This window comes from Gasterosteus aculeatus, chromosome 9, assembly GCF_964276395.1.
Source record: "Gasterosteus aculeatus chromosome 9, fGasAcu3.hap1.1, whole genome shotgun sequence".
NCBI lineage: Eukaryota > Metazoa > Chordata > Actinopteri > Perciformes > Gasterosteidae > Gasterosteus > Gasterosteus aculeatus.
In genome coordinates, this window is record NC_135696.1 from 13,846,161 (window position 1) to 13,873,464 (window position 27,304).

Consider the following 27,304-nt stretch of genomic DNA (forward strand, 5'->3'; position numbering starts at 1 on the left):
TTGTGTTTTTTAAGAATAAAGGTACAAGTGTGGATCACATCAAAGGAAGACGGACAACCGCTGAAACAACTTCAATTTATTTGGTGAAGTAGTTACACAAACCCACCACAGGATGGCAGCCATACTGTGTGATTGACATTGACAGTGACTACACAGGGACTGCAGTAGTGAATTCCCCATCTCAATTGGCCATGCCCCCCTGCATCATTACAACTGTAATCAATTTAAGGAAGACGGAAGTGTCAAAATTTGTGTTAGTAAAGGTTTTGTTTCTTAAAGCAATAGCTTGCTTGGTAAAGCACAGCAACTGAGCAAAAAATACCCTGAATCATTGTATTCACAAATAAACCCAAAACACACTGATGGCGTAGACTGTAAACACATCAGCATTCCGAATGATCAGCCATGGTTGCACTCTATTATACACGCACGATAGTGATTGCTAAACATGCAGCTGTATTGCAGGTAAAATGATTACGTAAGCAAAGCGGGGTCAATAGACAAGAGTCACTAAATTCGGTGACTGTAAACAAAACCAGCAGATCCAGAGGGAGGAATAAGCAACCAGCCTGAAATGTGACCTCTATTAGATCACTGTCACCCAGCCTAGACCCAATCAAAGTACTGAGTATTCCCAGAAATGCATCTTTGATGCCTTGATAACATAATAATGTCGTTTTGGTTTTATTATCTCACTGCCAACGCGCTGGGAGTTTTGATGTGCATAGAGAAAGTACTGAATAAATCTTGCCTAACCCTTCTTTTAAAGTCATTGATGAGCGAACAGAAAATATGTTTATCCTTCTGTTACACCCACATGGTTTAGTTCCAAGCTTCGATTATGGCCAAGCCCTTGTTTAGTCAAACCTAATTCACCACTGAAGGATTCTTTTTTTTTTTTTGGCAGTCAACGATGAGACATTCACAAGGTTGTTGAAGGACACCAAGAATATGAGCAGCCGGATCGATTAAACAGTTCCAAAAACTCCTGCAGGCCAGTGGCCGACTGTGGGTGTGCCAATGTGAACCAGTGTACAGCCGGAGCTGTAGAGCTAGAGGAACTGGGGGGAGTACATCTGTTATCCTGTCAAACATTTACACAGTTCAGTGGTAGTCTAGCCGCTATGTAGCATTGATGGTTCGAGGTGTGTTTCGAGACGCATAACAGACGTAAGGGTTAAATCCGCAATCTGTAAGTCTTTTTTTTGCATCTCCGATCCTTTGCCTGTGGTCCTCCACTGTCCCCGGCTACCACGCATGCAGGGTGAAATCGCATTTTATGTCCTGGGGTTAAAATGGAGGACATTTCTACTAACAGCAGGTAATCCTATGTCAGAGACATGGACACGATAGTGTCTCTTGTCCATTGGATGAAATACATGCCACTGTAGACCGAAGTAAGACTGTAGACTGAAGTAATGGGATGAATGCAACATTGAATGAAGCAATGATTCCCTCTAATGGTGGACGTAGACTCCAGCCACATTCCTTGCATAACTTCTGAGATCGTTGTCTCAAGGGTTTACAAAGGTACATCGTTCGTCGCAGCCCTATTCTTATAGATTAGATCACAGGACCAATCGGATGCCTGCATTTTGAAATGCATACAATTAGTGCTGCAAAATTGCCGTGCAGGAAGAAAATGTTGCATCATCCCTGACACTGCTTGAAGTAAAACCTAGAAGTGATAAGTCTTTTATGGTAGAATTATGAACCAAAAGAAGAGTCAGTGATAAGGTGTCAGCCGATACCTTTTTGGTCCGCATTTTTAGCATTTATTCTTTCCATTTTGATTAATTTCTTATTGCTATTGCTTCTTTATCACGTGTATTAGTTAATGAAATTTGTTAATGAGATCCAAAATAAATGATCTATTTGAGTATCGGCCTGTACTAAAACGTCTGCATTAGATCCTGAATCCCTACATTTAAAATACATTTCAGCCAGCATGAGATATTGCTGATGGTTTAAGTAAGACCGCTGGAGGTAGTAGATGAAGAAAAGAACTAGAAAAAGATGCCACGTCACACTAGGCCAACTGCCATTTGAAAATGGCCAAGGCCGGGTTCAAGTGCAGTTGAATAAGAGTAGCATAATGTGTGTGTTGGAGACAGAGAGAGCGACAGAGGGAGAGACAAAGACGCTGAATGCACTCAGAGTATTTTGGCAACAGGTGGTGGTGAGATGGGCAAAGTAATGGTACACCAACTGGACCGAACTGGAGAAACTGAGGAAAACCTTCCGTGATCCTGTTCTATCTAGATCATGAAGCTGCAGTGAAGCCACGGTGCAAAAGCGCCTCCAAAAAAAGCAATATCTGTTGGGCCAGAGGTAACGCATCAAGTCAAATTCCACTCTTAAAGTTGGTCTATGACTCGATGATGGGAAAGAGAGACGGCTCACATCGCTGACAACTTGAATCCTCCCGAGCCAGGAGCACTCACACCGATGACGGGTGTGGTGGGGAACTCTCTCCTGAATGTGGCTTTCATGTCCTTTACTCAATGCAGACCCCTGTCCAAAAAAACTATAGATAAAAAGAAAAGCATGCAAAAGTACCCTTTAGAAACCCCTCGGGTAGATAAAATATGATACGGTGCCCTTTATGGTGCCCTTCCAGTGGAGAAAACATGTTGAAGCGCCCTTTAAGGTGTCCTTAGAATTTAGAAGACATGTTGCAGTGTCATATAGGTCGCCCAACATGCTTGAAAACTTTTCTGCATGCTGCTGCCCTTTATGTTTTTTTTTTCTACCCCTGACCCTCAAGCAGCAAGAGTCCAGCGCTGCTTTTATTATTCCTAAACATCTCTGTGGCTCTGAAGTTGCATTCAGACAGTGTGAATGGGTCATGACAAGAACACACATTCACACAAAAATACACACAGTACAGATAAAAAAATGTACGCACTCATATGTTTAAAGCCCTCATGCACACACACGCACACACACACATATATTGATACGGAATGAGAGTGGAACGAAAGCCACTGTCACTTAAAGACAATGAAAGACGTAAGAACAAGAACACTGAAACAAACGGTAAAGTTTCAAATCCACCAAATGGATCCTTTTGTGCTTTATAATACGGCATGTTGTTTTGCATCAGATCAACAACCACTAAAGTCGAAACTTCTCAATATAGAATATCCCTTTCACAACATTCCCTCTACTGTAACTATACAGTATATCACATTATGATACTCTGGATTGCACATACTTTTAGTGCCTTTTACTGAATTCATTTTGAGTACATTAATCTCAAATCACTCCATAGGTGTAAATTTGACAGAATACGAGCGACTTCCACAATACAGTGAGGTCTTCAGAACAATTTTGTGAGAATTTTTTTGTTACGTCAACACTTTAATGAGGACATCGTCACATTTTGGTTCAACTTTTAAAAAAGTTTTCAGATCACACCTTATTACTATCAATAATATTATTATGAATATCATATTATACTAATAGTTGGTGCAGTAATTATTGGAGTTCTATGATCATTTTCAACATTATTATTATTGCATGTTTTGCTCTTATTACTCCTTTACTTAGTCTCTGTTATCATCCATCTTCCTGGGAGACAAATGTGTGTGTGTGTGTGTGTTTGTATGCATGAATGTCTTGTGTAATCTAGTCGGGTTTGTCACCGCTCGGGGCTCCTTGCTGTGTGAGCGTATGCCAGTACTCCACTTTCTTCCCTTTATTCTTGAGACAGTCAAACCAGTGTCTGAGTCTCTGTCCGCTTGCATTGATGCCCAGTTCCACTCCACCTACAAACAGACGGAAACACAGGAGATTAATCAGGACGGGCTGGGGAGTTATTGCAGGGTAATGAAAGGAGAGGAATCAAGGATAGGAAGTAAAGAAAGGCAGGCTAGTGTAGTAAATGATCACCTAATTGTAAATACTCGTGTTTCATTGCACAAGAAGCGCTTCACTGTAGCAGCAGGAGAACTAAACAATGAAGTGAAACTCAAAAGATGTGCTAAGCCAAAGGGGAGCGGCAGATTTAGGCGATAATTCTCTGTAGGTTTGTGTCGACCTCGTTGTCACATCGGCGTTTGGTACAATGTTATCAGAGAGACGCTTTGAAGACACCACATGAGAAGTTTCCAAATAAATCTAATCTTCAGTGGAATTTCAAACAACGCACAGACATGTAAGACAAGACAAGGGAACTAGACACTCCTTATTTTTAACAATGCCTTTCATCTTATAATCAATTCATTTTTGCATCCCGAAAAATCACTTTGGTTGTTTAGAATTACAAAAGGAATTTTAAACCAGTTCCAGTTCAAGTACCTGAAAACTAAGGTGTAGTTGTAGTTGGTAAGCCGTATATGTTGTTGTGGCGTTACAAAATGACAAGGGCATTTCTTTCTCTTTTTAAAATCTTTTTAATAATGTAATTGACCTTTGATAAAATTGTATATTGACTTTCACGCCGATAAAGATTATGATTATTTGACTGTCAGCAAAGAAGGAACCAAACAGACATTCAACACAAATTCCTCCGGGCAGAGAAAAAGAGGAATAGCTGGGGACTTACAAGAGATTTAGACAACAAATTATTTATTGAAAAGGTTCACGGGGGAAAATGGAACGCAGGAAATGACTCGGATGACGTCGGCGGAGAGGCGGACTGTGAAAAGAGAGATCAGCAGGCAGTTGTCTCACGGAGGCTATTGCAACGCCAATCCCTCGGCTGTGATTGCACGCTTAATGGGCCGTGAAGTTTTAAACCCGCTATTTTGGCAACGTTGCCGTCTGTTCTAACAGCGCCTTTGGAATATGAGAGCAACCAGGACACCGGGCTCTTTCGCTGATCGTTGAATGGTGTCTGAAACACTGCTTCCGGTAGGAGAACAGTCTCCTGTCCTGCATCCTCCTTTCCTTTCCTGACACACAAAGACACACAGTGAGTGCAGGAGAGGGTGCAGGGTGCAGGGTGCACCTTTTGGTCAACTTTGCTCCCACCACGTCCGGACAGAGATCGATGAAGTGTTCCCTGAGCCCGCAGGCTGCTAGTGAAAAATGGTCAGCCGTCCTGACACTCGCTCGGGGGGCCAGAAGAGGAATGAGGATCCGGAGCCGGAGGAGATTATAGAGACGAGGACGAAGGTCGACAGTCAGGCTGGCGAGCAGGTGTGCAGCGACGCTCGGCCCTGGTTTGACCCTGTTCCCCTGTTCCTCTCAACCGTTCCCTATTCTGCTCCACAGACGCCTCCAATACACCCAAACACAAGAACCCGCTGGTGAAAAAACAGGATTGTAAACCGGAGTGCATATGTTTCAAACAAAAAAACGCTTGTCGGATCATCGATCAGTTTGAGTAACTCATGCTCGAGTAACAAGCGTTTCCACTTTGGGGGTAAAACGACAAGACAAATCACTCAAAATCAGTTTGGGGCTTAATTCATGGTTCGGGATGAAATCTCTTCTTGTGTATCGATCTCTCCCACAAGTCATCCACTTGATTTACTGTGTTGTTTTCTTGACCTCTGTACTTTTGACCTCACATGTATTCTCACTGTCATCTTTAGTCTCCTTGTATTTCTGAAATCTCACCTTTCACCCCGATACCCTCTCTGACTTCAGCTAAGCCATTTAGCCCGCTTGTTACTGCCCTCACCCTGATGCAAATGCATGGGGATTATGTTCACTCGGGCTCTTTATCCACGCTTTTTTTCCCATTCTTCTTTGTTTCAGTGTCATTTTTCTCCCAGCACCAATTAACATAACTGGCAGGCTGATGTAGCTGAACCTGCAATGACAACGATAATGGTGAGGGGAATGACCGTTTACCTAATGCCTCGCGTTCGACCCACGGCCTTTTTCGCCCGGCAGGGCTGATGGCTCACCGAGTTGATCTAAACACTAGGTGTGTACCACACAACCCACCCAGCCCCTTACACACACACACGCACACACTCACACTGGCAAGGGCTTTGATCCGAAGGCCTGGGAGCTCATAGGGTGGTAATCCGTTCTCACCGTGCCTCCCCACTAGTTCCCCATCACCCCCTAAGCTCCCATGTGCGCCATTACCGTGATGTACACATTAGACCCTACGAAATCTGTTCAGCAGTTTCACTAAGCAGCAGCCATCTGATGTGCCAAGCCCATGAAGGACAGGGGCCCTTTTCTTGATTTCTAAAGCATTTCCTTTTCCTCTCAAACCCTTATTTTGCTTTTTCAAATCGTTCTCCTCAAGCCTCATGATTACCCCTCGTTTCTTTTCTCCACTCCTCCCTCCGCCCACGCTCGGCCTGGTTTTTATGTTTTCCGCAATTGCTCCGCTTTGATTCCAGCACTGATCGCCCTCCTCCCCCCCCCCCCCTTCATCTCCCCCACTCCTCCGTTTCTTTTGAGCCTACCTATGAAGTCGTTGCTCATTCCGAGGTCGTAGTCCCACACAGAGATCTCCAGGGTTTTCTTTGCCAGCTGGTCCAAGGTAACTTCGTATGAAAACTCCTGTGCAGGTGGTGCACACAAGAGCTTTTTTGTGTTAATGATTCATTAACGGAATTCAGAGGGGGGGGTTTTCAGAAGAAACATGTGGATTGATGCTGAGCGCGCATTCACGCGAGGAATGTTTAAAGTTGAAAAAGATATTTCTTAATTGGGATGCTCATCAGATGCACTACAGAATATACTTATGTGCTCGATAAATTTTGCAAGACGTATTGTGGTTATTTGTGGAACTGGAGTCAAGTTGTACCTCATTAAATTCCGGATTGAGAGTCTTTTTCTTCACTGTTGTCTTGTATTTGGACTTTTTCCCCATATCTGGCTGCAACATGCTGATGAGAGAAAGAAAGAGAGCAAAAGCTAAAGAGGACACATTCATCTGGGCCTTGTATGCTCTTCACCTCGTGTCCAACCTTTATGATTAGACATAACTTGATCTTTGTGGTGAGTTAAATGAGTACAGAGATTTAAACATGCAGTTTGGTGAGGTTTGCACAGTTGAGATCCTTACATGCACACTAATATGAAACAAGGCCAGAACAATCATTACTGCAGTTCAAAGGAATTCATCTTTTCCCTTTTTTCATTTGTTTGTCCCATTTTGATGGTGAACTTTGCTGAATGGGCGACAAAAGGGAGACGGGGATTTGCTAAATCTCTTCCCGAGAAGATTGTGACCCAGAAGTCTTTTGAACAAAGACGGGGTCAGTGGGAGAGTGACGGAGAGACAGAGGCCGACAGTAAACCACGGCGCGATTATAATCATGCCTCCTGCAAAGAGGCAACAGAAGGATCGCTAAAGGGCAACGGGAGTCATCATCAGCATAAATTCAAGATGTCAAGATGTTCAGGCAGTGAGATATCTCACTCTTGGAGCCCGACCTCCCACAGCCAGTGACGAACGCCGGCCTGACAGCCGACGCATGAGATAAGCTCGGAGAAACACGACGAGAGAATGATGGAGGGATCGAGGTGGGAAAGAAGCAGAATTTTAAAAAGGGAGGCGCAAAGACTTGAGGGACTTAATGTCGTAAGGGTTGAAAATACATTAATCATAAAATGTATTGATTCGGCTGAATCACTGTATCACTTTAAAACCAAATTTGGTGTAACCATCTCTTTTTTAAAGTCCTTCACTGCTCACCACTTCAATAAATGAAATTTATTATTGAATATTTCTTTCTTTAAAAATCTATTTTTAAACATTATTTATGATGATGCTGCGGTGGGGGGGTTAGAAACAGGAGCTGATGAATCTGCATATGGGTGGAAGGTGTCTAGTTTTGTCAGATGGTGCAGTAAACATATATTCTCAAGTTTATTATTTGTGAAATATGAGGATATTGGCTATCGTGTGGGAATAAACACACATTGTCCATTTGCAAATATTTATGTGAATTACGTGAAAATATGTATGAAGCCTTTCTGTCCGCTTTCATCTTCACGTATTATTCTCAACAGCAAAATACCGTATGTGACGTATTATTCTCAATAGTTGTCTCTCCTCTTTGGTGAAATACCTTTTTAAAAGATGTATACAGCTACTGTGTAGCTCTTACACGAAAGATTATACTGTTGTTCAATGACATGTAACCAAACAGCTTCTGGTAAAAAGCCAAAAGGTTTTTTTAGCTGTTTATTGTATATTAAAAAGGGCATTTTCTCCATAAGCTAATCAGCATTAAAATGCCAGAGCCTTATACAATGGTCTGACTGCCTTTGTGGGAAAAAAAAACAAATAAAAAGAACAAAAGAAATCCACTGGGACCGGCGGCTAAACAAAGCATCTTTTTCGACCGGCAGCATGTGAGAGGTGAGGTGACGGCCCGGGGGACATCTCAGGCTGAGCTGTGCCAAATCACGTTCCACATGTGGCTCCGAGGCCGTTCAGACAAGGGATTTCAATTTGCAGAGCAACAAAACATTATTTGACAGCAACATCCATAACAATGACAGCACAAATATTATTTTTTTTCTGCAGAGCGGCAACCAAACTATACCCAAATTACTGTGCTGAATTCAATGTGGAGAATAATTCATGACATGGGTGGCTGGCTCCTGGAGATAGTGGGGATTATCTTTTCAGTTATTGTTGACGGTTTCCTTAAAAAGTACGTTGTGCACAGCAATATGGCAAACTAACACCCTGTGCTGTACACTGTGTTCCATAAAATGTATATTTTTTCTTTCTCATATAGGGATGAACTCAATAAAACAGGAACACACAGAAAGAGCAGAGTCAAAAGTCGCATTCGAAAAGAAAATGCCGACCCCGAGACACGAGGAAGAGCAGCTTCTATGTTTGTTGTATTTTTGAGAACTAAAAAGTAAAAGAGAAAAAATTGGATTGGATTTTTGACCCCAAAAAGGATTTCATTAGATTTTTGAATTTGTTTTTATTTCATTTTTGAAGTTGAAAATTGAATTAAATTAGGTTATGTAACCGGACAGATTATAACACGAGTCCAAAACGTTACAATTCTTTTTTTTCATCTCTCAATAGGTGCATCAAACTATTCTGACAGCAAGCTTAGTCCAGGGAGAGACAAGCGGCGACCGAGAGCGTCCCTGTGACTCAGAGAAACAATAACAATTTAGCAGTTAAGGGAGCAGGTGTCAAAAACCGGAACCAAAGATATGACACTGAGAGGCAAAAACAAACTAAAATGTGATAGATAAATGAGAGAGGGTTGAAAAAAGAGCGCTAAATATATGCCTTCTGCAGGGAGGACTCGTGATTTTCACTTCACACAAGCGCAGGGCGAGAGAGAGAGAGAGAGTATGAAACCGTGAAGCTTGCCACTGTGCTTGGTCAGCAGGAAATATCTGACATGTTTTGCACTTTTTTTCTTTTACCGTGACATATCTTTTCTTCTGAGCGAATAATTTATTCAGTCTGAATGTTTTCCGGGCAGGGAAGAGGAATGTGGGTCATTCTCAAGGATGTAAACTCATTTAGTCTTCAAAGGCCAATTTGTCCTTTTGGAAGAAATGCAAGTTTTCCTTCTGCAATAATTCTGACCTTGTGTCACTTCGAAAAGCTGATTGAGAGAAAAGACAAATTTGGAAAGGCCTCTGGACAAACGCACACACACACGCGCACACACATGCACGCACGCATCCTGGATGAAGACAGACCATCTAGTTTAGCCTACAGATTCCTCATGAGGATTGCTGGTGTTACGGCTGCAACTCACTGACAGTGAAGTGAGCAAGAAAGCTAGCGAAGCACATTCATTCTTACATAATTGCTCAATAAGCACCTACGGCAGCAATACATTCACCTCATGTTATTGTGTGTGTTTAAAGTTAACTTTAATACAAATTCAAAGCATTAATTATGTTAGTTGTATTGGGTAAATGACATAGCAACATATACTCTACAGAATGACAAATAAACACGGGTTAGAATAGTCTCTTTGTAAAGGATACAGAGACCACGTCACAAAAGAGAACAAAGGAAGCTCTGGCAGACGGGGAAGTGGAAAAATGTGAGCGCCAGAAATACGATTAAAAAAAACTCATGTAAACTAAAAGAATCTGCACAAGAAGAAACATCTGCGTGAAAGGTTGCCCAACAAACGGAGGGAGAAAAACTAAATAGAATAAAATGCAAGTTTTGGGCGCGAGAAGGAAGTGACAGAAGGAGACAAATACTTTGGGTGCAACCTTTGAAGTAGAGGAACAAATCAATACCTCAGAGAGAAAGGAGAAATAATAGCCATGACTGTCAGAACATTTCTTTTTTTACAAGACGTGAGCTAACATTTTTTTTCTCTCTCTACAGAAACTACAGACGACCTTGAGAATCCAAACACTGTGGGTGATTATCAAAAATGTTCTGCTCATTTATGGTATTAAAGCTGATTAATTCAGACCAAACTGCACTTTCTCTCCCAACTTCAGTCTATTACAATTCTCCTTAATTAAACTACAACATAGTTCCTTATACATGCCCTCTATAACTATACACAGTAGCATTTGGTTGCAAACCTTTTAGATCTCCGTATTGTACAATATATTATAATATTTTCATATTACAATTCAGCCATCTTGTCTTTCTGCAAAACAAATTGTGATGTGTGCTTACGTAAATTGGCTCCAACTAATTTCAACATGACATCGGTCCATTATTTAATCTGCAGCCTTAAAGGACAAAGAAGGTGTCTGTGTGTGTGTGTGTGTGTGTGTGTGCGTGTGTGTGTGTGTGGAGACAGAGTCCTCTGCAGTTACAGTTTGAATCCATCCGCCTTTTAGTTGGATGCAAAGTATTTGATTGAAATCCCTCGACTATGTTCATTGATGAGATTATTTTTATAATTCTGGGGAATAAATCAGAGCACAAAAGCTCATGTCTCTCTAACTTCTGTTGCTCTGGGACTTCAACGGTTGATTAGGTTTACGGACAAATACTCCTTTGGTTAGGTAATTGTTGCATTTGTAAAGCATTTATTTCCTCAGGCGCTTCACAATTTGCCTCTCATTCATCTTTTCAACTACATAATGTGACCATTGGGAGCAATTTGGTCCAGCGGGTTTCCCAAGGACAAATCAGCATGTGCACAAGAGGGGGGGCAGAAAAAATCATGGTTTGGGTTCACGTGACTTCATACTTATAAATATATCCATGTGTTTAATGTTGTGGAACTATAACGTCCATGGTTAAAAGAAACCAACGTTGATGTGAGAGCAGGAAAAGAACAGTTGAATCCTGCGTTTAAGTTGTTTGTGGCTCTACAACAACGTCGCGCTACTTTCTCCTCCACGTCAGCCTTCTTATGCTACAGGGTTTTGTCATTTCACAGTAAACAAATGACATTCTTTTTGGCAATCGCTGAAACAGCCGCCGCTCCAATTTCCCTCGAGGGTCTTACACAGAGAGAGGGTGTTATGGGTAGGTGTAGATCTCAGCAGCTCACAGGGGAGCCAAAGTGAATACCTCAAACAACGTGTCATCCAGCTGTGTGTGTCGAACAACCTAATCATCCATCAATTCATTTATTCATCCATTCACTATTTTGAACCAATTATTGTTTTTCCTGCGTTTCGTACCACCAACGTCAGGCCTTGAAACAAGAAACCCATTGTCTTTGTCATAGAGATCAAAACCAGGTCCAGTAGCTTTTCTGAACCTTCAATTACTGTATTCCAACGGCATTTGGATGAGTTTGATCGTCTGAAGAAAATTAAAGCTATTTAATGGCCATTCAAACTTTAGATGTAATTACAGCGACCTGGAGCTCGATGCTTTGAAGCCTCCCACTGCTGGAGGTTTTCCTCTCACTCCCTGCACTGCCGGTATTTAAATGCTGCAGGCAGATCAGAGATTGACTTGTGTGGGGTTCATTTGTCACCATGCATGCCTCACAGGCAGGTTGGCTCAGGTGTGCAGTGTCTCGAACACTTTCGAAAACAATTTGAAAATCTCTGCATTGGCTGACAGAAGCTCTCAGTGTGGCAATATACTGTAGCAGATTGGTGAAAGAACTCTTGGGCCACAATCACTCGTTTTAATCATTGATTCATCTGTAGATTTTAATCAATTTTAATTAATGATTGAAATGTAAATGTAAGGTTAAACCTATTAAATATGTGGAAATTCCCCAAGACCAGGGAGGATTTATTTATCTGAACTTCAATACAATATCCAAAGATGGCGGATTTACAATGATATGAAAAAAAAGCAAAGTAGAAAATCCTCCCTTTGAAGAAGCTGGAACAAGTGAATTTCTGGCTTCTTTCTTTACGCTCTTTTGTTTCACAGTGTTCAAAGTAAAAAAAGAGAAATGTTGTTTGGTGAAATTACACCTGCAGCAACTCCTCAGATAACACGTTATAAAAAGTAATATATCTTTGAATAAACATCTCGCTTGCTCTTTTTGACTAAAGAAAGCCATTGAAGATTTAATTGGAACGTTTTTTCAGGGTGTGACGGCTCGTAGTCGCTCAGGGTTTTCTATGTTTTGTGAATCGTGTGCAAACGGTCTAGAATGCTTGTCTATTTAGCGCCCGTTGTAAAACTGAATAAACCGACCGCTCTGAATCTGCACACTATGCTTCCTCACCGAATAAATGTACATTACATACAATATTGGTCGATCTTCTAATTTATCCTACAAACTCAGATGCCAATTGTTTAAGTTGCATTTGCAATTGTTGGTGATTATTCTGCCCTTCCAAAGCTTGACAAGCTTTACTGCCAGTATTTTGGTTTCCAAACAGGGCATGCATACATCATGGTTGATGAACTGCATATGAAACTAATAATTATAATTATAATTAAAACATTAAAAAAAACAATTATGTCCAAAACAAAGAAAAACATTAATTATAAAAATGCCACAATACTGACAATACTGAATGAATTAAACGTTATTCAAGGCCGAGCTCGGGTCAAAGTTCACGGCCACATACAGTAGGGGTGCATGCACATCCCGCTATCACCGGGTCGGTCCACGACCATCAGACATGACTTACATTTTGACGAAGGGGTCAGAGTAGCCGTTGGAGTCCATGGCTGCCAGATGTGCACAGCGTATGATCCCTACCAGCAGGCAGCCCTTCTCTGTGTTATAGCACAGTGACACCAGGATGCGTCCCCGCTGGGAAACACAGAAAACAACAGTGTCAGATGCAGCACCTGTTTTCAACCTGACAATTCCCTCTTCAGTGAATGCAGAGTGGGGAATCCTGCAGCTTGAGCACCACTTTCTCAAACACTATTCACTCAAAGCAACACAAATGAAACTATTATGCAATCACAATAAACTTGAAATGATTATAAAAGAAAATGTAATTTGCTGCGACATGTTCCATCACCTAGTATACAGCGTTTCTTTTTGCATCTGCTGGCAACTAGTGCAGTTAAATTAAAAGCTTATAATTAAAAGGCCTCATTTGAGCCCAGCTAAATGGCACTGCTCATTTTCTCCTCTTAATCTGATTCTAATCAGAGACCAAAAGCTATTAGCCTCTGTCTTCGAAATCCTGAGCAGAAATTAGACAGCGTCCACCAGAGCAGGAATGCACCGAGCAGACAGCCGCGGTGTAATTTACCACCTGTTCCTACGGGGACACCTGGAGAAGTGTCCCTTTACGTTGGTCTACGAGAGGTCATGCCTTAGAAACATATACCAATTAAGAAAAAAATTAAGCTTTCGTTTCCTTAAAAGATGATTAAAAAGGGAAAACATTGCAGTTGCTGAACAGATTAATGGTGTCAGATATAGCAGAGTGATAGGAAGTTACAGTGTGTCTTGATGATGGTTATGATTGTGATGATAAGGCTGATGATACTTTTACCTCCTCCTCTGCCACGACCGCTCCCTGCTCCACCGTTGGGTTGTTAGCATCTTTATTCTGAAATGAGAAAGAGACACATAATGGTTATCGCCCACATAGCCGCCCCTATTACATCTATTACATATCATAATGCGGCGTTTTAAATTGATGACTGATTGTCCCCTTGGGAGATAGGACACGTCTTGACATACACGTCTACACAAACCCATTTGGTTTGCGTGCTCGGCCACACACACACACATAATGAACCTACCTGTGCAATTCTCTCCAGGCCCATATTGTAGCGCTTGTTCTCGCCCTCTTTCAGTTTCTTCAGAGCCACTCGCACCTCTCCAATGAATTCGTTTCGTCCGAGTCTGTCCATGTCACACACACACAGCCTACACACACACACACACACACACACACACACACACACACACACACACACACATACAGATGCAGACAAAGAAAAGAGAATTAAGACAGTCAGTAAAAACAGCTGGACCACCGTTTAGCTTTGCTCATTACTCGTAGACCCTGCAAAATGTATCCAAAGTGCACCTGAACCATCCTCCATCTGCAACAAAAGCAGGGTTCATGGTGGTGTCACGAGAGCAGCCTCGTGAATCGTTAGAAATTAAGTAACTGCTGAAGAGAAAAAAAGGGGAGGGGGGGGTAATTTGCTTGGGTCCATCAGACACTAATTTATTGTAATTGAAATGAGTGAGACTGTTTCGAGCAGGTAAAATACATTGATTTTGCGTTTTATGATAGCAAAACAAATCAAAAGGAGTGCTGATCTGAATGCATTATGCCTTGAATTTATAATTCAAGGTTACTTTCCAGGGAGTAACAGTTGGGAAATCAACTGTGATTCAAAAGACAAAACAAAGCTCCACAAAGAGTCCACAGACATTTGTAGACGTTTGAAAAAAAGTGACAACTGAATCCGTTTGTCAATTTTTCCACAGCTCTGTGAAATGATTTCCTCCACAGCGCACACTTACTGAAAGCTACGGCGATGCTTGATGGAGGGTGAATATTCCATCAGAGCTCGACAGCACAGGCTTCACAGCCCATCACCTGCTACGATATTCCCTCTGTGCTCAAATATTCCCAGACGGAGTGTCACCGCTCTTGATTTCTACCTTGCTCTCTCCGGCTCCTCGCACACACCTCCCCCCCCCCCCCCCCCCCCGGCCCCCCCATCTTCCTGTTCTCTTCCTGTCCCTCTGACGCTTGGATGTTTGACATGCTGGTTGGAGCCTTTTAGTCATAACGAATGAGTATCTCTAGCCGAAGCTTCAGAGTAACTCTGACTCATGAGCGCGGGCTGTCGGATGATTAACGTGCCTTTGCTCCGTCATACGTGCAGGGTGTCTGTGATGAAATGAAGGTTGCAGGGAAATGTGACACCAGTTCCGCCCGAAACCTCCTCACGTTCAAACGCTCCATTCATTTCCCCGCACCCCACTATTTCCACCCGTAGAATTCCTGTATGAACCGAGCAGGTGCTCGTGGAGTCTGTTCAACCTGTGGTGCCAAATTTAGTGTGGAGTCGCTGACAAAATCCGCAGAGTTCCATTAGATAATCAGAGAGTTTTAGCACGCTGGCTTGGTGTCTGTGATGGTGAAAGTGTCTCTTTATTGGTGTCAAAAAGGCAGGAAGTGTGAAGGAGAAAACGCACTTTGATTACAACAAGGACGACCATTGCTGTGTTTTTAAAATAATCATTTAAAGGATCATTGCCATAAAGTATTAAACAATGAGTCAATTTTAATGATAAAGCATGTTATATGCCACATGATTTTTGTGGAAAATCTGAAAAGCTGGTTGTAGAATAAAAGCAAATTGGACTTCAATAACCGAACAATGTTTTTAAAGAGTTAAAGGAATCTTCTTCTACCATCGTTCCACCAGTTTTGTGAGGCTGTAAGAAGTCTCACCAGTGCTTCGGACTAAATGCAATGACAACATCTACACAAGGGTTATTGTAGAATACTTTACAACATTCCATGGCAATGCATTAAATAGTAGTTGAGTTATTTCACTCAAAACCACAAATGTGGGCCGAGTGCTGGCGATAGAAAAATGTCAGAGAATCCCCCTAAATCAGAAGCACTCATCGTTTGTAACACATGCATGTCTGTATGAAACATAAGCAATTCATTCTAGTTGTTGAGATATTCCTTTGGGAAATTTGGAGAAGTGACCGACAGCACGACATTGCCGCTGGCAAATCTAATAGAGACACGAGCGTAAAAATATCACTTTTCGTGACATATTGCACCTAAGCAAAGTTGTTTTACTATACATCACACCGGAGGCACCCAGAAGGCAATCTCAGCCTCGCCTCTCACACAACACCACATCAGGTCCCATATTTATCCCCATCTTCCCACAACCGAGGTCACTGAGAGTCTATTAAGGCCCGATGGAGAGATGAAAATGAGAGGGGGACCATACATTGGGCCGACATCATCTTGCTACACCTTTAACACACATACACGCACATAAACACTTGCTTGAAGATCATTTTAGTGATGAAAACCACGAGGAGTAATAAAGATGAGATTCTTCCCAGTTACATAAATGTACTTTGCATCTTTTAGAAAGGCAAGCCTGAGCCATTATATGGGGGGAGGGATTGAGACGCGACATTACCGCTGTCACTGTGTCCTAAATCAACTCACATTTGCCCAAAGGCAGATTGCCGCCCAGACAGATAGCGTGAACCTAATCCCACAATCATGTCGGCCTCACTGCAGTAAAACAAAACTCGGAGCGACGCAAACTGTTGACCTAAGGACAGACTTCAAAGGAAACTACTTGTTCACGGTGCAGTTTTTCATGAAATCAGCACTGAAAAAGACACAGTTTTTACATGAGATCAGTAATGAATGTTCTTTCAAACTAGACCATTACACTTGGACGACTAAGTAACAGAGTAAATTACATTTTATGCAGCTCAGGCGGCCTTGCTGCACCATTTGAAGGATTAGCCGGTGTGAAGCCAAACCTGAAGTCTGGATCGAGGACACTTGATATTAGTTTAATCAGCTGATTCATTCTTCATAACAGACTGGACCTCCAGTGGCCCTTAGAGATTAAGTTTGCCCACTGAGGAATATTTGAGAATAGAATTCTCTTCCAGCCATTTCATAACCTGTCGTTCCTTTCTTTTTAAGTGCATGTCGCTTCTGTTTAATGGCTTTATATAATCATCGCAGCTGCAAATGAGTGAATGAACGGCGAAATAAATAAATAAATCCACGAGAGTCCTCTCTCTCCACTTTATTCAAGGCATTAAGGTTTTCCTATAATTTATCCTCCAGAGTAAGAGCAGTGCTGTGGGACGGACTTGACACAAAAGTACATTCTTCATCAAGGATCCGTTTTTCTGTCTCCACACTGGCAACAATAATTCAGCAATGTATCCGCCAATGCATTGTGAACAACCCATTGCAGTGTTTATTAAATATGCACGCCTCACTGTGTAAAAGAGATTGGGATCACTAAGGCAACGCCAGCCCTGGAAGCAACATTGCTATTAAAATAATTCATACAGCAGAAATATGTTAATTCACTGAAATTGCAATTAAATTGTAAAACGTTTTAATGCACAAACAAGTTGATGAAAATATGAACAGAAATTACTATTACAGTTTGTGATGGTGTATAAACATCTGGCCTGCTGTCGGACATTACCCGATCAAGCCATTTGAATTAATATCGGCTGATCGTCCAATATTGATATCAGTGCATTTCTACTTTTCATGTGTCAAATGTTTCACTATTATTCTATTGATGGTTGGTAGTTTAACATATTGATCACTAAGTATTTACACCCAGTAATTACATCTCCATATATTCGTATTAGCGGTTAATTAGTGGGTGAGTTCTTTATCTCCTAACTGGATTTAAACTGTTGATCTAAAAAAAGGCATTCTAAGGAAACGATGCATAAAAAGAATCCAGCCAAATTTTATCAATTTGTTCACAGCCTCTGTGTTTACTAAACACTATTGCTGATGCAAACCAAAGATTTCCCACAGCCACTCGCAGTCAAATCAAGATAAAGGTTTCACCAAATCCAATAGGAGTGAAGTATGGAGGATTGCAATTTACAATACCATTACAATTTACAATACTTTACAATACGGCGAAGCCTCTGAGGATGTGCGGAGAGTAGAAGATGAATGAAAAGAGCTGGTTAGACATAATCCCTGATCTGACTTGAAAACGCAGGATGAAATGGCTTTGCTCTGACGGCGGCCCGGTTTAACTTCACACCTTCCAGGCCTTCCGGCACGTTACATTCACAGGTTGGCTGGACAGAGTTCGCCTGCTGAGCAGTTTGCAGAGAACGAAGATCAAAGAGCACAGCTTCCTGTCGTCCGCACCCTGCTCGGACCTCCAGAGCGGGCGCACCCCCGTGAGTAAACATCTAAGCGGGGGGGGGTTCCCTCTATATTTCTCCCATCTCTGACTGTGAACCCGGTCTGTCTCTTGGCTGAGGAATCGTGCTGCACCTGAACACATCCACAGAGCGCTGGAGCAGATTCCCTCCATGTGGCTCTTGATCTATCGCTTGCTCACCCCTCCCCCCACCCCACGGATCCGTCCTGACAGACACTGTTTCATTCACTTTGGCTCGTTTGTCGTCTCCTGTGTTTATCGCTGTCCTCATTCTTTTGTTTTTTTTGGCTTCCCTTTGAGTAAACGCCTTCTCGTCGCTCGCCCTTTTCCTCGGCTAAATGAATTTCCTCATTCATCTCACTGCATACTCCACGAGCCAATATCTGTGTCTTTCTCTCAATGAACTCATGGATTCTATCCATCCCTCTCCTCTGTCATCTTCCTCGACGTTGGCCTCCCTAGTGACCTTTCCCACACCGGTTCGCCTGTCACTCGACATCATTCATACTTCCCCTCACTCTCTTTGTTGATGTTGGCAGACACCTCTTTACGTCTCTCTCTCTCTCCATCTCTCGCTTGACACTGCTCACACACCTCCTCCTCCTCCTCCTCCTCCTCTTCCTCTTCCTCGGTTTTGGCTTCCCCGCGGCCCCTTGCTGGTTTGTGTCTGTGTACCACGTCCTTGAGCAGAGGTCAAGTGGGTTCTCTCCAGCTTGCGGCGCGTGACCTTGCGTGGCCGTTTTTGCGTACGTGTGCGTGCGTGACTTTGCGGGGGGAGAGACAATGTTATTTCAGAATGTATGTGTTTGCAAAAGGAAGTGTTTTATTTGCCAATGTGTGTATTTTTTTTGCGACATACGGAGGAGGGGCCATTCGTGTTGTTTCCTGCCAGTGATTGCCACACACACACACACCTAACAGCCTGCATTTGTGTGCATACGCTGTATTCATGTGTGTGTGTGTGTGTGTGTGTGCGTGCATCTATGCATCCCATCCAACCCTGTTGTGAATCTGCTGAGCAGACTGACGGCGATCGGACGCAGCAGACACATTCACAAACAAAACACAAGTGTGTGTCTGAATTAACTTGCGCATGCAGGATGACGGGAGTGCGTCAGACTTTTTGGGCCAAGATGGCCACGCTTGACCTACATCCCTCCATACAAAGAGCACCGTGGGAACGAGGGGGGGGCGGAGACTCAACGCGGAGGCAACACCTGGGCTGTTACCGCAGCAACAGCGAGCGGAACAGTTGGCCGGCGTCGCCTGGTTGAGATCATTAACTACCTGGTAAAGCCCACCGGGAGGTAAAGACGGCTGATGGCAGCTTCCCCCGAAGGATCGGAAGCTATGGATCTCCTCCACCTTAACAAACTGGTCATCGGACTGCGGACTGACTAAAAACAGGGAGCAGCTCCTACCTGAGCGTTTTGGTGGTCATGTCGGCCGCTGTGATGCCATGGTACATCAGTGTTTCGTTCCACACCGGGTTCAGCGTGTTCTTCAGAGTTTTTGTGCGTAGCTTGTTGGCCTGAGGAGAGAAAGAAGCAGGAATGTGTAAAGGAACCCATGGACACCAGAGAAAAGAACAGAGGAGGAGGAAGAAGATTTCAAGCAAACTTCTCTGATCGGAAAGAAGAATAAAAGATCACAATAAGAAAGGGAGGGTAGTGACACTAAAATATTAAGAAGGGAAGCAAAAAAAACATCATTTATTTCTCTCCCTGGGGAAATCGCAGACATGTGCTGCCTGCTGTTTGGAGGACTCGAGGCTTCCCTCGCCTCACCTGTCCTTCTGTCTCCTCCCCAACATGATATCACAGCCCAACCTCTGAAACGAGCACTGTGTATCACACACTGCACGGCAGCCAATTCAATTGCATAACAAATACAGCATGAAATATTTAATCTTTTCCAAGAGACGCATTGCTCACTACCGCTTGATGTGGGAGCTTTTGGAGAGCTCCCTTTGGAGCCATAGGAGAAATTATACATACGACTAACCTAAAATTTGTAAAATCTGTGGAGTGTCCCTCCACACTAATCAGCCACGAGCACGCTAGTCTATTTTTGAGTCAATGCCACATCAAAAATGTCCTGTCACAATGTGTATTAATCCGCCACGGAAAATGGTCCCGAACAAATGCACAGTTTATCATTTTGCGGCTTGAGTGAACACTCAATCAGAATAAAGTGCCGAGCTTTTGGGGAGTTATTCCTTTGAAAGTGTGTATTTGTGACCCATTTAAAGTAGGAACATGTTTGCTCGGGGCTGAATCCTGCAGCTCGGCATGGAGGAGTCTGACAGTATTGAGGGACCGAGTTGATTTAGCTGTTTTGCAGAAAAAATGTGTAGCCCTAGCTTTAAAAATGTCAAGGAGGATATTAAAAATGTGACAAATAAGTGCATCAGTTAAACTCTTTCTTTCAAAATGAATATTTAACATTTGATTATTTTTATTCATTTAGGCCTTTACTTTTACTTCAAGTAAAGGATCTGTGTTCATACACTTCATAGCTTTCATTTTGTACTGAATATCCAGCTGCTGTACACTATTCTCTCCAAATACTCTTGATTATGTCTGAAGCTTTGCAGATAAACACTTCGTCTCACCCTCTCTTTTCATTTGTTCCACACTCCCAGTATTCGCAATTTTCTGCTGGAAATATGTGGCTTATCTAAAAGACTCAGCTCCCTCAGAGATTGTTGCATGAATGGAACAAGTGTTTTCAATTTATGTCGTTTGTTTGACTCATTAATGTGCAGGAGATGACGTTCGCAGGCAGAATCGGGAATTACAGCGGTGTCGCACAGCTGTATGTGGGCCACCGCTGCTCGACCGAACAAACAGCAGTGATTTCACAAATGATCACCACTACTTGACTTGAATGTTTTTTGACACATACTTCAACATGATCCATCTGCAAATATTCCAAACACCAGCTCCCTCTCACAGCCCTCCCTCGCTCCTTGCCTCCATCTCCCCTCCACTCGAGTGCTTTTGCATCTGTTTCTAAATGTTTTATCTCTCGCCCTCCATCTGTCCATCACACTCTCCATCTGTCCATGGATCTCTTTTACTTATTTCACACTCCCTTTTCTCTCTCCATCCCATACTTCCCAGAGCTGTGGATGACTGGGAAGGGAGCGATGAAAATACCAACGCGGAGGCTCAAGCAATTACTGGGGTCCACACGTGTTTGCGTCTTAACACCGAGTGAGATCAAGGAAGAATCTCTGTGTGACTAAAACGTTGGCAAGTGTCTGTATTTACGCAAGGTCATGCGCCGCGTGTGTTGCAGTAGATGTTCCACATCACAACGACAGCATGTAGGACTCCGCACTGGTTAAAGATCACGTGCAGGAGGATGAAAGTCTGAGAGAGAAGCATAACGAGTCGGTCAGAGGAGACACTCGCCTCTGCTCTCTGTGTGTTTTGAAACTGAAACCTTTCGTGTTCCGTAGAACTCGCTGCATCGTGGACACGGAGCAGGTGTGTTGTCGCGCGCCCGCTGCCCGCTGCCCGCTTCCACTTTAAAGGGCTGTTCATTGGTACTTACCTACTCATTGACGCTTTCGCCGCGCCCCCCCCATCTCTACACCCCCCCCCATCAACACTTGCCTGTTGACGTGAGCCGTGTAACAATCCTCCCTGTTTCCATGACAACCACCTGCTGCTGTCCTCCCCTCATCTGTCTCTCCCTCCCTTCATTCTCTCTCTCTCTCTCTCTCTCTCTCTCTGTCCCCCTTTTCTCACTCTCAGTTGTGTCCGCTCACTCCACACACTGTCGGTATTTTCAAGGTCAAAGAGGGTCACAGCCAAATAGTGAGGTACAGACGGGTAGAGCGGGGGGGAGAGAGGGGGAGGGCGGGGGTGCAATAACAATGGGAGAGAAAACAGCTGGAGGACAAAAGTTCTCCAGACGTTGTTATTGTTAGCACCTCAGACAGTTATTCAACCTATCCTGGCTGGGCGTCCTCCCCGTTACTTGTCTCATTTCGTGTGTCAACCTTAAGCCAAAATGGCCGACGACAAGTTGCATTCTGCCCGTAGCCGGGGGTTTCCTGTTGTGGTCGAGCCTTATCTTCCCTGCTTCCTGAGCTGCAAGACAAGAGCTGTGCAGCAGACCGGAACGCGCTTGTGCTCGATACAGCCGAGCATCGGACGAGCCACATTAAGCGGTAACCGAATGGAGTGCTCCCTGCTCAATGGATCAAAACGACACATTAAATTGGACCACTGCCCTTTTATGTTTCCCGCAAGAGCATATTGACCTTTTTGTGGCATCTAAATAAACAGGGGAGATCTTCAAAAGAAGTAAATAACTGTTTTTGTTTTCTCCTGTTAAATAATGAATGAAATGGTTCCTATTTTTAGTCTTTTCAATAAATAATCTTTTTTTTTTTTGGCCAGCAGCTTCTTCTGTGTGATGTGGGACTTTCCTGAGTGCGTCTCAGTGTCGGTGTGGTGGCATGTTACATTAATTGCCACTGAGGTGAGTTTGGAGCAGTGACCTTGCTTGCTCCAGGGAGAAGATGAAGCTTGACGTATGGATCAGCCAGTCCATTGGAGTCCATGGCTTTCAGTCCCTGTGGACACAAGCAAACACACACACACATTATGTTTTGGCAAAGGGAACGTCATCAGGTCCTCAGACGTTTTGCTCAACTGCTAGTGTCGCAAAACGAAAAAGAAGATAAGACAGTTGTCGTCTACTGTAGTGAAGGCTCAATAGTACTCCGGGGCACGTCTTTCCATGCCACTGTATTCTACCATCCTGGGCTCCTTCGTGTGGTCCTCAAAGGAACCGCCCAGTGAGATCTACATAACTAACATCATGTGTCAGAACACAGCAGAAGATACAAGGCGCCCTTGCACGATGTCCAAACAAAAATGTGACAGCTTCAGCAACATGGCAGCACTATCCCACATCTCACAGTGCCATTAGATGATTTTGTCTCGAATTGACAAGCTGCAGAGAGTTTGTGGGGAAAAAAGATCATTTAAAAAGGTTGCGAGGAAGCAGTCTGACGTCTCGTGCCGTTGTAAACGCCTTAAGGGAGATGTGTTTTCATTGGGACTTCAAGGAGGATTATGCGACTACGCAGATGTCTGTTTATATGGAGAACATATTAAAACTGTGTGTACCTTTGCCTTGTTAATGGTACAATGGAGACAGTTGTTCTCTTGATCAAAGAGCAGGGTGAACTCCAACATTCCCAAGTAGGCTGAAAACAACACAAACCACGGCAATTAGAGGGGACAGAAACGCATAGTCTCCAACACACAAACACACACACACACACACTGAAAAGCTCTGAGTCATATTTGTAGCGGATGGTCTTGAAAAACATAATGCTGCTTAATATAAATTGATCTGTCTTGTTTGATTACTCTTTGGGAATGAAAATAAACTTTGCAGGCTGAGTGTCCCTACCGCTACGATATCTAATAAATCACTGGAGAGGCCGAGTCACCCAAAGTGACAAACACTTGGAAAAATGCTCGACTCCACAATTACTCTGAAAGCATATGCTGTGCCTCGGAGCAAAAGACATGAAGTAGGTTTCAGTAAAAACACAAAAAGAGGACTTTCCTCTCTAAAATGTAAGAGGTGTTTATTTTTCTTCTTCTGCATTATCTTGAAATTTTCGCGTGAGTCAAAATACACACAATATGAACACAACTTTCACAGCACTAAGCTTTGTTAACCCCCATCAGAACTCACTGTCCTCATCGTCAGAGTCCACCGCCTCCTCTCGGTCTCCGTCGTTGTCCAACCTCCTCTCCCCATCCTTGTATCCTACACCCGTCTCCCCGTTGAAAGTCTCCTCTTTTAGGATCTTCTTCTCCCTCGGAGGCGGTGGCGTGCAGGGGTAGTCGTGGAAACGGGGGAAGAAGTCCGAGATCTGTGGGATGGGGAGGATTGGGCCCGGGCACACGTTGATGGCAAAGTGCTCCTGCATAGAGATCTTGACCGGCGAGGGAGGGGGCGGACCAGCGGGGTGGGGTGTCGCCGAGGGCGACGTGGCCGATGAGGAAGGGGCGGAGGTGGAGGAAGGGGGGATCGCCAGGTGGGAGGTGGAGGGGGGCGGCGGAGGTTTGGAGACACTCATGTGGACTGTGGAACGAGACTGCGGGATGATAGCGGATACGGGAGGAAGAAATGAACGAGGCGAGAAAGACAAAGAGAATAGCAGCTGGGATCATAGCGGAGGGATGGGGAGTGGGTTTGGGGGGGACGTGAGGCTCAGAACTAGAAGAGGAAAAAACTAAATAACTGTCAACATCGACAAGGCGTTCAGAAAAAAAAAAAAAAAAACACACCACATCTAAAACATCTGAAGATAAGTCACGTTTCTATTTCCATCCATTAATGCAAAATCACAACAGCCAAAATAGAATCTGCCAGAACCTTTGGCACTTGAAGTGTGACTCACACGTTGTGTCACACACCAAGTCTGTGCACTCAATTATTATTCAAACCGAGTGCTGTAAAGTATGAACAAGTGATGTCACTTGTGTATCTGCACTTCACTCTAATCCATCCCTTATCTCTCTGTTTCACTCCTCTCTCTCTCTCTCTCTCTCTCGCGCTCATCTGCAAGTCCCCTGAAATATTTACATAACACTATTTGAAGACATTCTCGGTCCTTAATATATTTGTAACCAAATGGAGCAAAAAAACTGCTGGCCAAAAATCCAACTGTGTTAACTGCTTTCCTATTTTCCTCACTTTGATTCAGAGAGATCAAACACACCTTTTATCATTTTTATCTCATGAGCCCCCTCTGTGCACCCGTGTCTTTATTGTTTCAAGAACAGGTGTTATTCCAGGGATCACAGAGACAAACCTCAACCTGATCCCCTAGTTTACTGGTCCTTTACAAATCCTGTTTAATAAAAATGCATATGGTCTTTACCTAAAATGCACCTTTATCACATGACATAGCATGCCACTTGTCACATGTCACAGCCCATCGATTAAATGCCTGTCCATTATTTCCCTGCTGTTGTAATGTCAACTTGAATCCTCTGTTCCTTTTGGTCGACACATTTTGTCTGCGTTTGCATCAGTGTTGTAATTTCCAAATAAATTATTTTCCCTAAATGAAATGAAATATTGCTCTTTTTGTTTTTGACTGATGCGTCTGTTGTGTGAAAGGAATTGGCTCACTGTCATTCATCTTGTGTTGCATTGAGAACCTCAGAGTGGACTCACGGCTACAACTACTGATTACTATTCGAGAAACAAGTTTAAAATACGCAGAATTATTGTGACTTTGCAAAAAGAAACGACTTTCCATCGCCAATCAAACATGAAGATACGGTTTCTGCTGGTAATGAGTGAATTGTTTGGGCAATGGTTAATGTCCTCCCTCTTTTGTAGCTGACAGATGCCGTTGAACCAGTGGAATTTTCCTTGTGGATAATGTGTTAAAATGATGAAATAATGTATATCCCACTGAATGTAGTCATATGCAGTATGCACGTTGCCAGCAGATTACATTACATACATTACATTGCCTCGTTATTCGTGAGGTAGAAGCCGCGGAGCAATGAACTGAACGCATAGTGGCTCGAAATACTGAGATTTGTGTTTGGAATTGTTTACATCAGAATTACTATGACACGCCTCTAGCGCATCACAGGACACCTCGTATCTCTTCCTCGCAAACGACACTGACGCACGTTGACATGAAGCAGACACGCTGCTCGTGGATGGTGTTTGGGCTCATTACCAAATGCTTGCAAACAGAATAAGACTTCGGACTCAGTTGTGAACTTACAATTCCGAGAGCACGTCCCTCCTCCCTCACCAGAGAGTCCCAGAGCTGGAGTCGACACACTTGTGTCAAGACCATGCATGCACACATAAGGACTGTCTGTTCTCATCTTCGACACCTCCACTCATTCAGTCCCTCGCACCGCTCTTATGTAACAACGCTGAAATCCACTGCTTGGGTACCCGCGCTCAAGCAGCATGTTGCCGCAAACTCAACCGCTCTCACTCTTCTTACATAGAGAGAGACACGGACATGCAGACACACACACACACACACACACACACACACACACTCTCACACTCACATTCACAGCTACGTACCCAGGGACAGTCTTCATCTGTGCCGGCACTCCATCTTGCCTGCTCTCACGTCCTCTGTCTCTCATTCACTGAGGAGCATGCAGAGCAGCTTTGAGTCAATATATCCCTCTGTACCCTTTCTCTCTCCCTCTCTCTCTCTCTCTCTCTCTCTCCCTCCCTCCCTCCCTCTCCCTCTCTCACATTCTCGCCCTGTGTCTGTGCTCTCCTCCTCTCCTCTCCTCTGTCCCTCCCTCTTTCTCTTCTCCAGTAGTTGTGACGTATGTGGTTAAAATCCGCGTCAGTCCTTTGCAGACTGTGCATGCCGTCGGTCACTTTCTCAGCAGCGGGGGGGGGGGGATTTAAGGAAAACCCGGGGAACGGCAGCATGAGTGTGTGTGTGTGCGTGTGGGCGTGCATGAGTTAAAACCCATTTATATTTTATAGGTTTATATATATATATATGGCCGTGCAAAGATTGAAAACTAAAAAAAAAGATCCAATAGCTGAAGAACAGAGAGAGGAAATGAAATGAAACGGGTTGACGGTGCTGACTTCATGCACTTGCACTGCCAGATGAGTTTGTGTTGGCTATGAATAGGCTACTGCCAAAATAACACAAGCATATGTGTGTGTGTGTGTGTGTGCGTGTATGTGTGCGCTTTGTCTGTTGGTGTCCATCAGTAGCATCCTTCGCGGTCGACACCTCCCCCAGTGATGACATTAATCAAAGCAGCAATACTCCAATAGCCACAGTAACAGTGTGCAAGCAATACAAACACCTGGCTGCAAGGGATGAATGAGGTGTGAGGGTTTTAAAGTTTAGACTTTGTTGCTTAATGACATTTGCTTGAAGACAGGATTTTAAACCAATGACATGTTTCAATCTGCAACAAAAACATCACTTCCGTTTGGAGTCTCAGAGATCTCACCTGTAAAACCTTGTGGTACACAATGTATTTAGATATTATCTCACTGGGATTGATGCTGACTGGAGTTTATTCACACGTGCCCCCACCAACTCTCAAATAATTCCATTCTAAC

At 43.5% G+C, this 27,304-nt stretch overlaps 1 protein-coding gene across 2 annotated transcripts; it reads right to left on the reverse strand.

Annotated features, from left to right (window-relative positions):
* Positions 1-61: 61 nt before the first annotated feature.
* doc2g (double C2-like domains, gamma) lies at positions 62-26,424 on the reverse strand. Of its 2 annotated transcripts, none has more exons than XM_040186686.2 (11): positions 26,285-26,424; positions 23,906-24,311; positions 23,326-23,405; positions 22,692-22,766; positions 19,597-19,706; positions 14,027-14,153; positions 13,774-13,830; positions 12,949-13,073; positions 6,722-6,803; positions 6,378-6,474; positions 62-3,770 (listed from the first exon to the last, which is right to left on the reverse strand). In XM_040186686.2, the coding sequence occupies exons 2-11, from the start codon at positions 24,291-24,293 to the stop codon at positions 3,631-3,633; spliced, it is 1,281 nt and encodes a 426-aa protein (XP_040042620.2). In that variant the 5' UTR covers positions 24,294-24,311; positions 26,285-26,424; the 3' UTR covers positions 62-3,630. The 2 variants fall into 2 exon arrangements, with proteins under 2 accessions (XP_040042620.2, XP_077965135.1); XM_078109009.1 differs by having other exon boundaries at positions 1,788-3,770; positions 23,906-24,377; positions 26,285-26,412.
* Between the last annotated feature and the right edge of the window lie 880 nt (positions 26,425-27,304).

Excerpts from the sequence above, each read along its gene's own strand:
- doc2g (XM_040186686.2), bottom strand. The coding sequence starts at position 24,293 with ATGAGTGTCTCCAAACCTCCGCCGCCCCCCTCCACCTCCCACCTGGCG. Across the intron at positions 13,074-13,773 it reads CGGTCGTGGCAGAGGAGGAG|CGGGGACGCATCCTGGTGTC; the intron begins GTAAAAGTATCA and ends TGTGTTTCCCAG. Across the intron at positions 3,771-6,377 it reads AATGAGCAACGACTTCATAG|GTGGAGTGGAACTGGGCATC; the intron begins GTAGGCTCAAAA and ends GTCTGTTTGTAG.